This window comes from Homalodisca vitripennis, chromosome 6, assembly GCF_021130785.1.
Source record: "Homalodisca vitripennis isolate AUS2020 chromosome 6, UT_GWSS_2.1, whole genome shotgun sequence".
NCBI lineage: Eukaryota > Metazoa > Arthropoda > Insecta > Hemiptera > Cicadellidae > Homalodisca > Homalodisca vitripennis.
The window spans coordinates 129,490,271-129,502,539 of NC_060212.1; the positions used below are offsets into that span (position 1 = coordinate 129,490,271).

Consider the following 12,269-nt stretch of genomic DNA (forward strand, 5'->3'; position numbering starts at 1 on the left):
AGTTGTCAGTGCTATCACTTGTTGGTCTAGCTGGTCTGGTGATTCGGCAGGGGTTGGTGGTGGCCGGGGTCTGTCGGCGAGGTAGTTGCCGTACTTGTGCCAGTTGACTTTGGTGGGAAGCGCCGGGGGGTAGGCCGGCGCTCCGTCGTCTGGCAGGTCAAATATCACTGGCACGTGGTCCGACGAGAGGTCGGACACGGCAAATACCTCGAAGTCCATGTGAAGTGATCCAGCTAGACCAACGTCAAGGATGTCAGGTTCGTGTTGAGTGTCGTGGTGGTAGTGGGTAGGATCCTCAGGAGCTAGTAGTTGTATGTGTTGGCGCCCCTCCAGGAACCGTTTGAGGCCACTTCCGACGGAGTTGGTGACTCGGCATCCCCAGTCCTGGTGCTTGGCGTTCATGTCTCCTGCCACAAGTGTAGGAACGCCAGGTCGCAGCAGGGTGTCCAGGTGTTGTGGCTGCAGATTCTTCTGAGGTGGGTTGTAGATCGAGGCTATCTCGAGTTCGGCTCCGTAGAAGGGAATGGCTACTCGAGTAACCTCGATCCCCGGCGTGGGAACAGCGGGCAGCAGGCGGTGAGGCAGTCGGCGATGTACCAGGACTGCCGTGCCTCCGCTGGGTCGAATGTTCTGCTGCAGCCTGTCCGTGCGGTACACCTGGAAGTTGGGGATACCGAAGCGGTCTGCTTGTCTGAAGTGGGTCTCCTGGATCAGGGCGACGTCCACGTCCATGTCGGTTAGAAGCTGGCTGAGCCCCAGCTTCTTGCCCGCTAGCCCGTTGGCGTTCCAGCTGACGATCCGGAGCTTACCCATGGATGGAGGTACTCAGGAGCTCCATGAGTCGGCCCATCATATGGACCATGGTCGTCAGCTGGGTGAGGATCTCGGAGATTCCTGCCTTTAGTTCCTGATGCAGGTGGGCGGCGGGCTGTGTGGCCGTGGGTGTGTCCCGGGTGGGTTGTGGGGGCAGGGGCGGAGGTGGCAGTGGTGGCCTGAGCAGTGGTGGCCTGAGCAGTGGTGGCATGAACAGTGGTGGCCTGAGCAGGCTTCGGCACTTCCAGGCGAAGTCTAGGAGTCGGCCTGGGTCTGCGCTCGGGGGCTGTGGTCGGCTCCTTGGGCCTCTCAGGTTGTCGGGCAGCTGGTGGTGGGGGGGGCTTCGAATCCTTGGCCCTCGCCGGTGAGCGGCCTCCACGGTTTTTGGGGTTCCGTGGAAGTCGGTGGCGGCGGCGATTGACGGTCTCGAAGCCGTCATCCTCGTCCTGGCTGTCAGTGGAGGAGTCAGGGCTGGCGGCGTCAGCGACTGGAGGTGGTGGGGGAGGGCATCCTCGTGCCTTTGGCGGCTGCGTCTTCGCCGGGGCAGGTGTTGGTTTCCCAGCCTTGGCTGCGGCTGCGTAGGAGTTCTGGCGCTCTGCTTTGAATTTGGCACATCCCCTGTAGTTAGCAGAGTGTGCCTCGCCGCAGTTGCAGCACTTCGCTGGTGCAGACGCCTCCTTCGGGCAGAGGCTGGAAGGGTGGCCATCGCCGCAGCGCACGCAGCGGAGCTCCCGGTGGCAGTGGTTGGAGCCGTGGCCGAACTCCTGGCATCTGTGGCACTGGATCGGGCCGCCGGACCTGGTGAATTTCCTCACCTCCAGTCTGCAGTAGAACAGGCTCTTAATACCGTAGATTTCGGAGGCGGGTCTCCGTCCCTCGCTGTTACGTAGGGAGATCTGCCAGAGGCTGGTTGGCTGGCCCCTCCTGGATTTCAGCAACTTGGCGTCCGCGACGTTGAATCCCTCCTCGTGGAGCTCCGCCATGATCTCCTCAGACGTCAGAGTGGAAGGCAGACCCTTGATGACAACCTTCAGCAGCCTCTCGCTGGCGAGCGAGAAGGTGTGGAATAATATCCCCTCGCCATGGAGATATCGCTGGAGAGCCCTGAAGTGGGCCACCGTCGACGTCTTCAGACGAAGAGTCCTGGCTGTACACACCGCCTCCAGGTCGCCACTCAGTAGCTGCCTCAAGGTGACGGCATGACTGGCCCACCCTTTCGGGACCAAGAACAACGGGCGGGATGCGAGGCTCTCTCACAACCTCCATCTCATCGCCCGCCGTTCTACGGCACTTGGAGGGAAGGGCTGAGTCGGTCGTCGCCTGCCTGTTCGGCATTGAGTTTGCGGAGCAGACGTCCGACCGGCTCAGGGCTCCCTGGCCGTTTGTGACCGCACCATGGCTGGTCTCCGGGGTATTCCGGACTACACCTGGGCCCTGATCTCCTGTCCCAGGTGGGTTATTGCCTTGTGGAAGGCTATAATTACCTTGTACTGCTAAGTCCGTAGAAGGCAGGGCAGCGGCCATCGGAGGAGTCTGGACTGGCTCCTGAAGTCCAGGGGAGGCTCCTGAGGTAGCTGGAGTCGTCAGGCAGGCCGCAGTGCCGGAATCCGCCGATTGGCTGAAGTGGCCTTTAATAAGGCCTTTTTTGGCGATGTCGCTGAACATCGCCGCTGTCGCTGTAGTTGACTCGGGCAGGGTCAGGGTGGCCTCCTCGTGTCCTGGGAAGCACCCCGTGGCGGCAGGAACCGTCGGGCGGGTCACTGGGCCGGTCTTCGCAGATCGGCTAAAGTGGCCTTTAAGAAGGCCTTTTTGGGCGAAGTTTTTCAACTTCGCCGCAGGCTGGGCAGCGGGTGCTGGCAGGCTGCTCCTGGTCTCCAACGGGCCGTGGGAGGTCGCTGGGGCAGCAGGAACCGCAGTCCGGGCTTCAGAATGACTTTCCGAAGAAAGTTCAAAGTGGCCTTTAGAAAGGCCTTTTGGGGCGCCAAAACTGAAACTGTCTTTGGAAGCCGCGCAGGCATCCAGGAGAGCAGCCAGTGGCCCCGGGAGGCTTGATTCTCCGTCAGGGGGTGCCGGAGCACTTCCCTCGATGTATTCCATGATGTTCTGGAGTGGTCGATTTTTTGCTGATTTCGGGTCCACGTCTAGAAGAAGAATCCCTGTGTGTCTTCAATCGGCCGTCATTATATAGGTTCGCGCGATCGCGGGGGTGGGGGAAGCCTTCTCCTCTTGCCGTGATCGGAGGGGAAGCGGCGATATCCGTGCGGGCACGGACCTGCCAGATAGCGTCTGACTCATCGTCAGTTAAATAATTATTTCGCTCCTTTTTATGATAATTCTAAAACTCAAGTCGTTATTCGTAATATTAAAAAAATTGTCTGTTCTAATTTTTTCAATTTTACTAATGAATATTTTTATTAGTAAAAAAAAAAATAACATGTTACAATGTTTAGAACAAATATAACTATATATTTTTTATAAAATTGAATATATAATGAGAGGGGTCATTTTTTATGTTAAGCCGGTGTTAGTAGGATGTATTTCTATGGATATGTACACAAATCATTTACAACAAAGCAATTATTGCCTTTCATTATGAAATTAATATATGAAGAATATCTCATGAAGAATATTAAAATAGCAGGAAGTATGAATGTTTTAAATGAAATAAATAGCACTAAAATACAAATGGTGTTATTATCAGCTTATTTATGTTGCATTTATAGTAGTTGTTAGGCATTAAATTTTCTAAATTTTAAATGTTTTATTTTAATAATTTAAAGACATTAGACGGGGCATTCCTAAGAGCAATTCCTAAAACAGTTAAAGAAGGAAAGAAGTAAAAATATGAAGAAAAGTAAAACATGAATTTTCGGATAATGTAACCCGGACAACACAGTGTTGGAAAGTAAAGCCTTAAATTTGAGGAGCTCAGACTATTCAGCCCTCTTGAAGGAAAAGCTGCTATAAATATTACCTTGGGATTGAATGTGAGAATGTGAATGCAAGTGAAACAGAGTTATTCGCCTCTTAAAGAAATTTATACAGTTCTTAAAATTATATGATATAATTTAAAACTCCGTGAAATTTTCTATTACAGATTTTAATAGGAGGTAACGGCTGCTAATGAAAAACCTTCTGAGCTTTCTTAAGGCGAGATTTTGGTTCTATTTAAATAAATAAACACTTAACCTCAAATAATAAAAGTAGATGGAGGGTAAGATTTAATTTTATTTCTAACAAAAGAAGAAGAGCTTGAAGTAGTGAAAGACACGGTTCATTAACCAAGAAATAAAACAGCATCGGTTTTTTAACTCCTTTGGTTTAAGGCTAAGATTTTTACTTATAGCTTAGAACTATAGCAACTAAAGCCTCTAATTTTGTAACAAAAAAGATTGCATAATGAAACTTCTTTATTAAATAAAGAAGTATATCTGGTAATACTGTATATTAATTATAGATTTTCATGAATATCTTGGTAATGTTACCTTAAACTTAAATTATGTTTTTCTCAAACGAAGAAATGGTTGGGTATAGCCATTCTGGATAAAGAAAAATTAAATTTTCTCTTCTAAATTGTCACATACAACATATCCGAAAGTTAAACTTTCTATTTTCTTTCATAAAACCAATTGTGCAAGAAATAGAAAACATTGGAGTTTATGGCAGTTGGTTACTACTAAACACCTGTCCCGAACCTTCAAAATTATGCAGCTAGAGTCATATATACAGAATATAAATAGTCAGCCATTAGCTAAACATAGATATAATAATTATTAGATACTACCTTGAGTCAGGTAACGTAAAAATAATTGGATAATGAAACAAGCGTACAGGGAGAAATGTAGTATTATATACACATTAGGGAGTCCTCGCATAAGGTATTTACGTCAACACTAATAGAAATCTACCAACAGGGTCAGATATGAAATGAAAATGGACCTGATAGGTAATAGTAATGATCAAAACCTTTTATATGGTTTATAAACAGAATTATATTAAAATTGTATATAATAATACTGCAGTATAAAAAATTCCAAATATTACGGTATAAAACATTATGTTTAGAAATTAAAATTAAAAATCACTAAAATTGAATACGAGTTACACAGAAGCTCAATTTAAATTAATTTGTTTTCTGATATTGATATTACTTAACACGTTACAATATGAGACATTATTTTAACTGGATTTGCGCGATAATTTTTAACGAAAAAGATAAATAGAGGTATTTCAAAGAATGCACAAGATTAATAGTTCATACTTACGTACGAAGAAAGTTATTAATTATTAGGGTAACGTTAACAACAATAGTTAACAACCAGTAGCAAACTTGACACTTATGTTATGAAAAAGTGTACTATCTTAAAGAAACACAACTTGATATAAGTATCTTACTATAGAATAAGATTTAGTTATGGCCTACAGAACTGGAAATTAGTTCTTTTTGCATAGTAAATAACTAAAAGATAGGTGAAAAGAATGGATTGTGGTTATGGGAACCGTGAAATAAGATTTTAGAGGCTCGATTAAGAAGGACCACTTCACACTAGGCAGTGAAGACGCTGAACACACTGATTTTAACAAGAGTTCACCAGGTTACACATAATGAGTTTATGAACAGTGCATATTCAAATAAAGTGCAGAAAATAAACAGTTACCTTTGTTTTCATGAGGGGTAACCGTAGTCTGCTGTTGTTGAGGGCCAGGTTGTGATCAGGAAGTGTGGAAATAGGCTGCTGTCTTGTAGGCAGGCGTGAAGACGGAAGATGTCCTTCACGGATTCACTCACGCACACTACGACCGCAAACGAATAGTTCATAACACTGTGGCCAGTCCTGTAGAGCACGGTAGACGCGGGTGTCCGGAACAGAGACGTTTTGGTAGACTTTGCCAATCCAGAGCACTGACTTTAATGTTAATGTAAATGTACAACAAATAGAGATAAACTAATATTTAAGTGAGAGAGTAACACATGGGACATAAAGTCATGTGTTGAGTAACTATGGTCAGCAATTCTTCTTTAAAATCTTCACCAATACTCAAAATTATGATTTCAAAATGTTTTTTAGAAGGTATCGGAGAATCTATAAGAAGGTCATAAGAGCTGCAAAAGCCTATGACATCAATAGAGCCTTGGGTACCTGTGAAAATTTTTCCAAAACGGCTTGGAAAATAATTAATAACTTTTCTCGAGATGGAGGTTCCAAGAAGTGTTCCAAATCTATTGCAATCCAAATTAATAATGAAATTGTTGAAGATAAATTAAAAGTGGCAAACGAGTTCAACAAATACTTTTCAACCGTTGCTTTTACGAATTCGTCATTTAAGAATCCTCAGTCTCACGGAGAAGAGACTGGGGGACCAGTTTCGTCCATGGCTTTGGCTCCTGTGTGTGAAGAGGAGGTAGCACGTGTCATACAGAGACTGAAATCAAAAAAGACCGGTGACGCCAACGGGATGTCAGTATGGCTACTCAAACGATGCTTCAAGCAAATTTTTTCATGGGAGACTGGGAGTTTTCCATCTCTTTTAAAGACGGCCAAGATCACCCCAATTTTCAAAAAGGACGATCCTTGTCTTATAAGCAATTATCGTCCAATATCAATTCTTCCAGTTTTCAGTAAAGTGTTTGAAAAACTTTTCTACGAAAGGCTTGAAAGCTTTCTGGAAGAATTCGAAATTCTGAATCCAGAACAATTTGGATTTAGAAAAAACAAATCCACAATTGACGCTGTGAACAACCTTTTGGACAATGTTGTCGATGGTTTGGATAGACGAGAGCATGTGCTTAGTATATTTCTCGATTTGTCCAAAGCCTTTGACTGCGTGCACCACGAGACACTGTTGCACCAGTTGGAGAAATGTGGCATTCGGGGTGTCCCGCACTTATGGATCGGTTCTTACCTTAAGGATCGACATCAGTGCGTGGAGATTTCGAGCGTCATTTCAAACAAAATTAAAATAGCCCACGGTGTTCCTCAGGGTTCTATCCTTGGGCCTCTCCTGTTTTTAATTTATGTCGGCGGATTGAATTCAGTTATCCAGCATGGAAAACTGGTTCAATATGCCGATGACACGACTCTTTGTTTTAAAAGTAAATCAATAGAAGAACTAGAAATCACCTCATTCATGGAACTGAACACTTGCATTCAGTATTTCACTGAAATGAATCTGAAAACAAATCAGTCAAAAACAATCGTAGTAAATTTCGGCCTTCGTCAGCATGATCAAGTGGTGCGTCCGGCCGTATTTATAGATGACGACCTTTTCGAAGAAAATAACTCCACAAACTTTTTGGGAATGATTCTAGACAAAGGACTGACCTGGAGCGATCATGTTGACAGGGTCTGTGCTAGAGCTACCTCAGGTATATATGCTCTGCGCAATCTAGCAAAATTTTGTTCCCCAGAAGTTTTAAAAATGGCCTACTATGGCCTAATCCATGCTCATTTTGCGTATGGGATAAGACTTTGGGGAAGTTGTGCAAAAAACAAAATGGAGCGCGTCTTTAGACTCCAGAAAAAAGCTGTCAGAATCATTAAAAATTTAAATTATAGAGAGTCGTGTAGGGAATCTTTCGGGGAGTTGAGATTGCTGACTTTGCCTTGCCTCTATATTTTTGAGGTGATCGTGTACTGCAGATCAAGGTGCACTTTGATTCGTGGCGGGGACGTTCATCAATATGAAACTAGAGGCAGGGACAACTTTCGCATGCATCAACACAGATTGACATTAGCGCAAAATCTACCGCAAGAAGTTGGTGTCAGATTAATCAAAAGGCTCCCTGAAGAAATCAAAATTTCCAATAATCAAAATCAATTTAAAACGCGTCTCAAGCTCCTTATGGAGTCCAAGGCTTTCTACTCTGTTGATGAATTCATGTCAAGCCGCTGGGATATTTAAGATTGCTGGATCTGAGGTCAATGCGATTGTGACCTGAATGATTGCAAGAATTGTGAGTGTGAGGTTGTGTGAATGTGTGGATGATCTCGTGTAAATGGACTTATAAAAACTGTTGACGATTGCGATACGATGTAAAAATTGTTAAAAGAATGCAATAAAGAGATTATTATTATTATTATTATTATTATAGCAGTGACTAGAGTGCTATATAAGTGCCCCAGGCGGGACTGAGCGTACACTGAGCAAGCATGCAGTCGCTTGCAAGGTGGGCAATTGATAAGTCAACCGTTGTGATTGGTTGATGAGTGTACAGTAATCAGCTGATTCGTGAAACAATGGTTCATTGGTCTGCCACTGTACGTGAATATTTTAATCCAGTAAGGAATGGTATTGTAGGCACTACGCCGCAGAAAGAGATATAGAATTAATGCAGTATATACAGTTTAGTAAAATAAAGGCAAATATAGAGTATAAATTGCCCAAAAAATATATACATAATTATTGTTCAATAAAAGTAGCCTTTTCATATTAAGCAATAAAAAACAAGTTATTTAACGCAATAATACTTAACAATAGGAGTAAGGATAGAGTGATTAACTACTATAGTAGCGTGTATCTAAAAGGTAATCAGCGAGTAGCAAACTTTCCATGTATCTTATAAAAGAGTTTGTTATCTTAAAAAAGGCTATACATATTGGTCTGTGGAAATATATGTTTTGATAATCTACAGAGCGGGAGAATACCTATTTCTTCTAGAATAACACATATCTACAAGAAGGTCGTGGAAGGGATTAATTAAAAGAGTAGCGTTTATCAGAAACGTAAACAGCCAGTAGCAAACCAGTGTTTGGAGCTGTTGAATGTGTTATTATACTTTTTATTGTCTCCTTTACACTGTTAGATTTTTTTATTTTTCAATTTATTAATTTCAATAAGAATAATAATAATAAGTTCATTAGTTATGTGAATTAAAGAATGTTGCTTACATTTTATTATAAAGTATACGTATGTCAATAGTTTACAATTTCCTGCATTCAATTATTGAACACTTACTGTGTATAAAATGTGACTGATTGGTAGAGAAGACATTGATTTTTTTCATTTCAAACGTTCCATCTAATTTATAGGAAAGTTTTATTATCTTACAGAACTATAACTGGTTTTAAATGCTTAACGTAGGATTAGATGTGGTGGTAACCTACGTAACGGGAAAGTAATATCGTACTATAGGAATACATGTAACGAAAAAATATACATTTTAATAACTGGATATATCAAACAAATATTTTCAATATTTTCATGAATAGTTCTAAGTAGGTGAGTGCAATATTTGTTAACAATATTAATTAATATTTTCAACTTAAAAAAAATACTTAGGAACTTCATATCCTTTAAGATATAATAACAGTAGTATATTATTTAATTTTAATTACCAATTAAAGTTAAAACAATTTATAAAAGTTATTCAGCTGTATCCCGGTCTATAAAATTAAAGTATTACAGAAAACTTTAAGTATTTGTGAACTAGTATCACTTGAATTATTACTTAAGCGCTATGGATTAATCAGTTATCCCATCCAACAGGAATATGTGAATAAGTATTAAATTTCTACAGTAATTATGTACTGAGACCTGTTGTATTCAATATATCTGGTGAAAAATATTAGAATAAGATTAAAATTACCTTTTAATATACCTTACCAGAATTTCAAAAAGGTTTCGTTTTACATTGTGAGCTGTAATCTGAGCGAAATCTTTACCTAACCGCTTCTCGCTAATAAAGCAATTCCAGGCCCATGTAAAAAAACTGTTTTTTACTATATTTATATTGACCGTGACCTCCCATACTTTCGGAAAATCTTCTTAAATCACCTGTATAATAATTTTTATGTTAGGTATTTTTCTAAAAAAAAAATATTTTTATTTAATTTATATATAGTGGACATAGAATTAACAGTTCCATTCTTTAGTTCCTTTTTATTTTAAACCTAATGCTATCTTTTTCTATTAATTCTGTAACTAAACTGCTACATTTTGGAAAATATTTATAGAAAAAATATTATGTTATAGAATTTTGAAACGGTTTATTAGTTATAATATAATATAATATAATTGTGGAAAGTGAAAAATCATTGCAATGTTTTTGGTAAATACAGTTCAAATATTTATGATTTATAATATGTTTAGTATGGAATGAATTATTATTATTCCAAACGAAAAGTTAAAATTAGAGTTTATGGGGCTTTTCCCCGTCTCTCAACTTGTATGACTTTAAAACCACATCTTTATATAAAAAATAGTAGTTGCTTCATTGTAATAACGCATGACTTGTAAACACCTTTTACATTTCCAGGATAAATTTACAAAAAGAAATCAAGTTAGGCGAGAATAAGGAAAGAAATTTAGCAGATATCTCTCATGTTATATTCGTTGAAGCACTTGGAGCAATCTGCATTTAGACGCGCATAGCAGTGGCTTTGTGCTGGGACTAAGATCTCTTAAATATTGATGATCAAGAAATGGATTTTCACTCCACTGAATCAGAAACCTGTTTTACTGTATAGTATCTCTACTTTTCTGGGAACAAGTAAATTTTTGTACTTCAATAGTTGATAACCTATCATTTTAGATCAATTATTGGGCTAACATGTATAAATAAAATAATGAAAAATACTTATGATAATAATTAAAATAAATTTATTGGTACTATTTGTGCTTGTGTTAACAATCTCATTAAAAAATATGTGTTCCGTATGTGAAACTAAAAATTTTAGTGGAGGATGCAAAGAAATAAGTAGTTTAAAATAATTATACTGAGACAATTAAAATAACAAATTAACTGTATTATAGAATTCTTACTTTTTGTCCATAACTATAGTATATTATTTTCATTATACTATGATGCCACCATTTATTGCAATGCATAAAGTAAGTTATATCAGTTTAATTAGTTATCAATAAGATGATAAATAATATGTTATTATTTGGTAATTTTTGCTAAATTAAAAAAGTAATAAATAATGTATTCTTAATACAATTTACCTTTATAAAAGGATTACAAATCCTGGGAATAAGTAAACTTAATATTTTACTACCGCGTAGAACCTACTACGCCGATTCAATGTGAATTAATACAAATTTAAACACTGATAAAACAAAGAACTTATTTACGTATTGAATCCTAGAGGGTTAACACATTTATATTGATCTCAACCTAACTATTTAAATTTTCTAAATATTTTAAGATTATTTCGATATATTAAGCAACAGTTATTTATATTTAAAGAAAATAAAGTAATATTATTTCTACCTGTTCGAATTTGTTAGAAACATTAACCCAGAGAAATCAATTTGAACTGCTTTTTAAACATTTTTGAAACACATACTTTAGAAAGCAACAGTTATATATAATTGATTGATTAGTACTAAACAAAACAATACTATCATATAATAGGAAATTACTATAGAAATTTTACTAAACATGGTACTAGTGACAAGTTTATACCATTTTGATACTACTAGTCCATCATTCTAGAAACGCATTATACTATGAGTAACCATACCAATATTAGGTGTAGACAAGGTATAGTAGCATCGATAACTTTATTACCTGTCAATAAATTCTATAAAAGGAGAAACCCGTAAACTTTGACAGTGATAATTGGACTTGTTTAGCGTAATTCAAACGATAATCAACAATACTAATTGTATTATCACGATAAAATTGTAGCTTTACGCCTAAACATCTAAAAGATTGTTATGCTTTCATTCCGTCCAATATGAAAAGATAAGTTAAATATATTTGACTCAGGAAACACAAGCCATCTTGTCTGACCATTTGTGCAGAAACATTGAGGTCATGATATATCGTCTAGCGAGGATGATGTATGCTCAAAGCTGATGTGGTTTCTTGAGTCTGATGTATAGACTATTACTAGCATGGACAATAGTAGCAAGGATGTTCAAAATATTTTTCTTGGATTTTTAGTTTGATGTACTTTTTTATAAATACATTTCAAAGGCTAACTATTTTAATTGACATAAAATTTGTGCTGTTGATCACCTAAAATAGGAAACAACCCAATAAAAGGCAACTACTTCTTGTGAAAATTTACTAAACACTAAGACAGCAATTTCTTTTCAATCCAACATATTATTTTCTTCTCATTTTCAAGTTTTTCTATTAATACTTTTTCATTATTGTATTTTATTCTTCCAATAGCAGTACTATTTTTTCTGTGCAAAATAAGAGATTAAAATTAAATGATTTCAGAGCGATACATATGACGTGTAATTCTACTTATATTACCACTAAATAGCTTTTAAAATTATAATCATTAGTTAATTGAGACTTTCATGTAATCGAAACCTCTATAATGTATCAGATATTATAATATTGTATGTAAAACATTTTTAGGAAATGTTAGTAAATTGTCCCTTAACAGTTACATGGCAAAGGTTTTGATTTTCTTTATTCATACCAAATTATGGATATACAGATTCATTGCAATCTTTGTTACCTCGTTTGAAACTGTTAATTTCTTTTGTCTGTC

The 12,269-nt window shown here is 38.6% G+C and overlaps 2 protein-coding genes across 2 annotated transcripts; both read right to left on the minus strand.

Annotated features, from left to right (window-relative positions):
* Positions 1–770: 770 nt before the first annotated feature.
* On the minus strand, positions 771–1,796 carry LOC124365559 (proline-rich protein HaeIII subfamily 1-like). The gene has a single exon (XM_046821550.1). The coding sequence runs from the start codon at positions 1,794–1,796 to the stop codon at positions 771–773; it is 1,026 nt and encodes a 341-aa protein (XP_046677506.1).
* Positions 1,797–1,803: 7 nt separating this feature from the next.
* On the minus strand, positions 1,804–2,910 carry LOC124365560 (mucin-5AC-like). The gene has a single exon (XM_046821551.1). The coding sequence runs from the start codon at positions 2,908–2,910 to the stop codon at positions 1,804–1,806; it is 1,107 nt and encodes a 368-aa protein (XP_046677507.1).
* Positions 2,911–12,269: the final 9,359 nt, after the last annotated feature.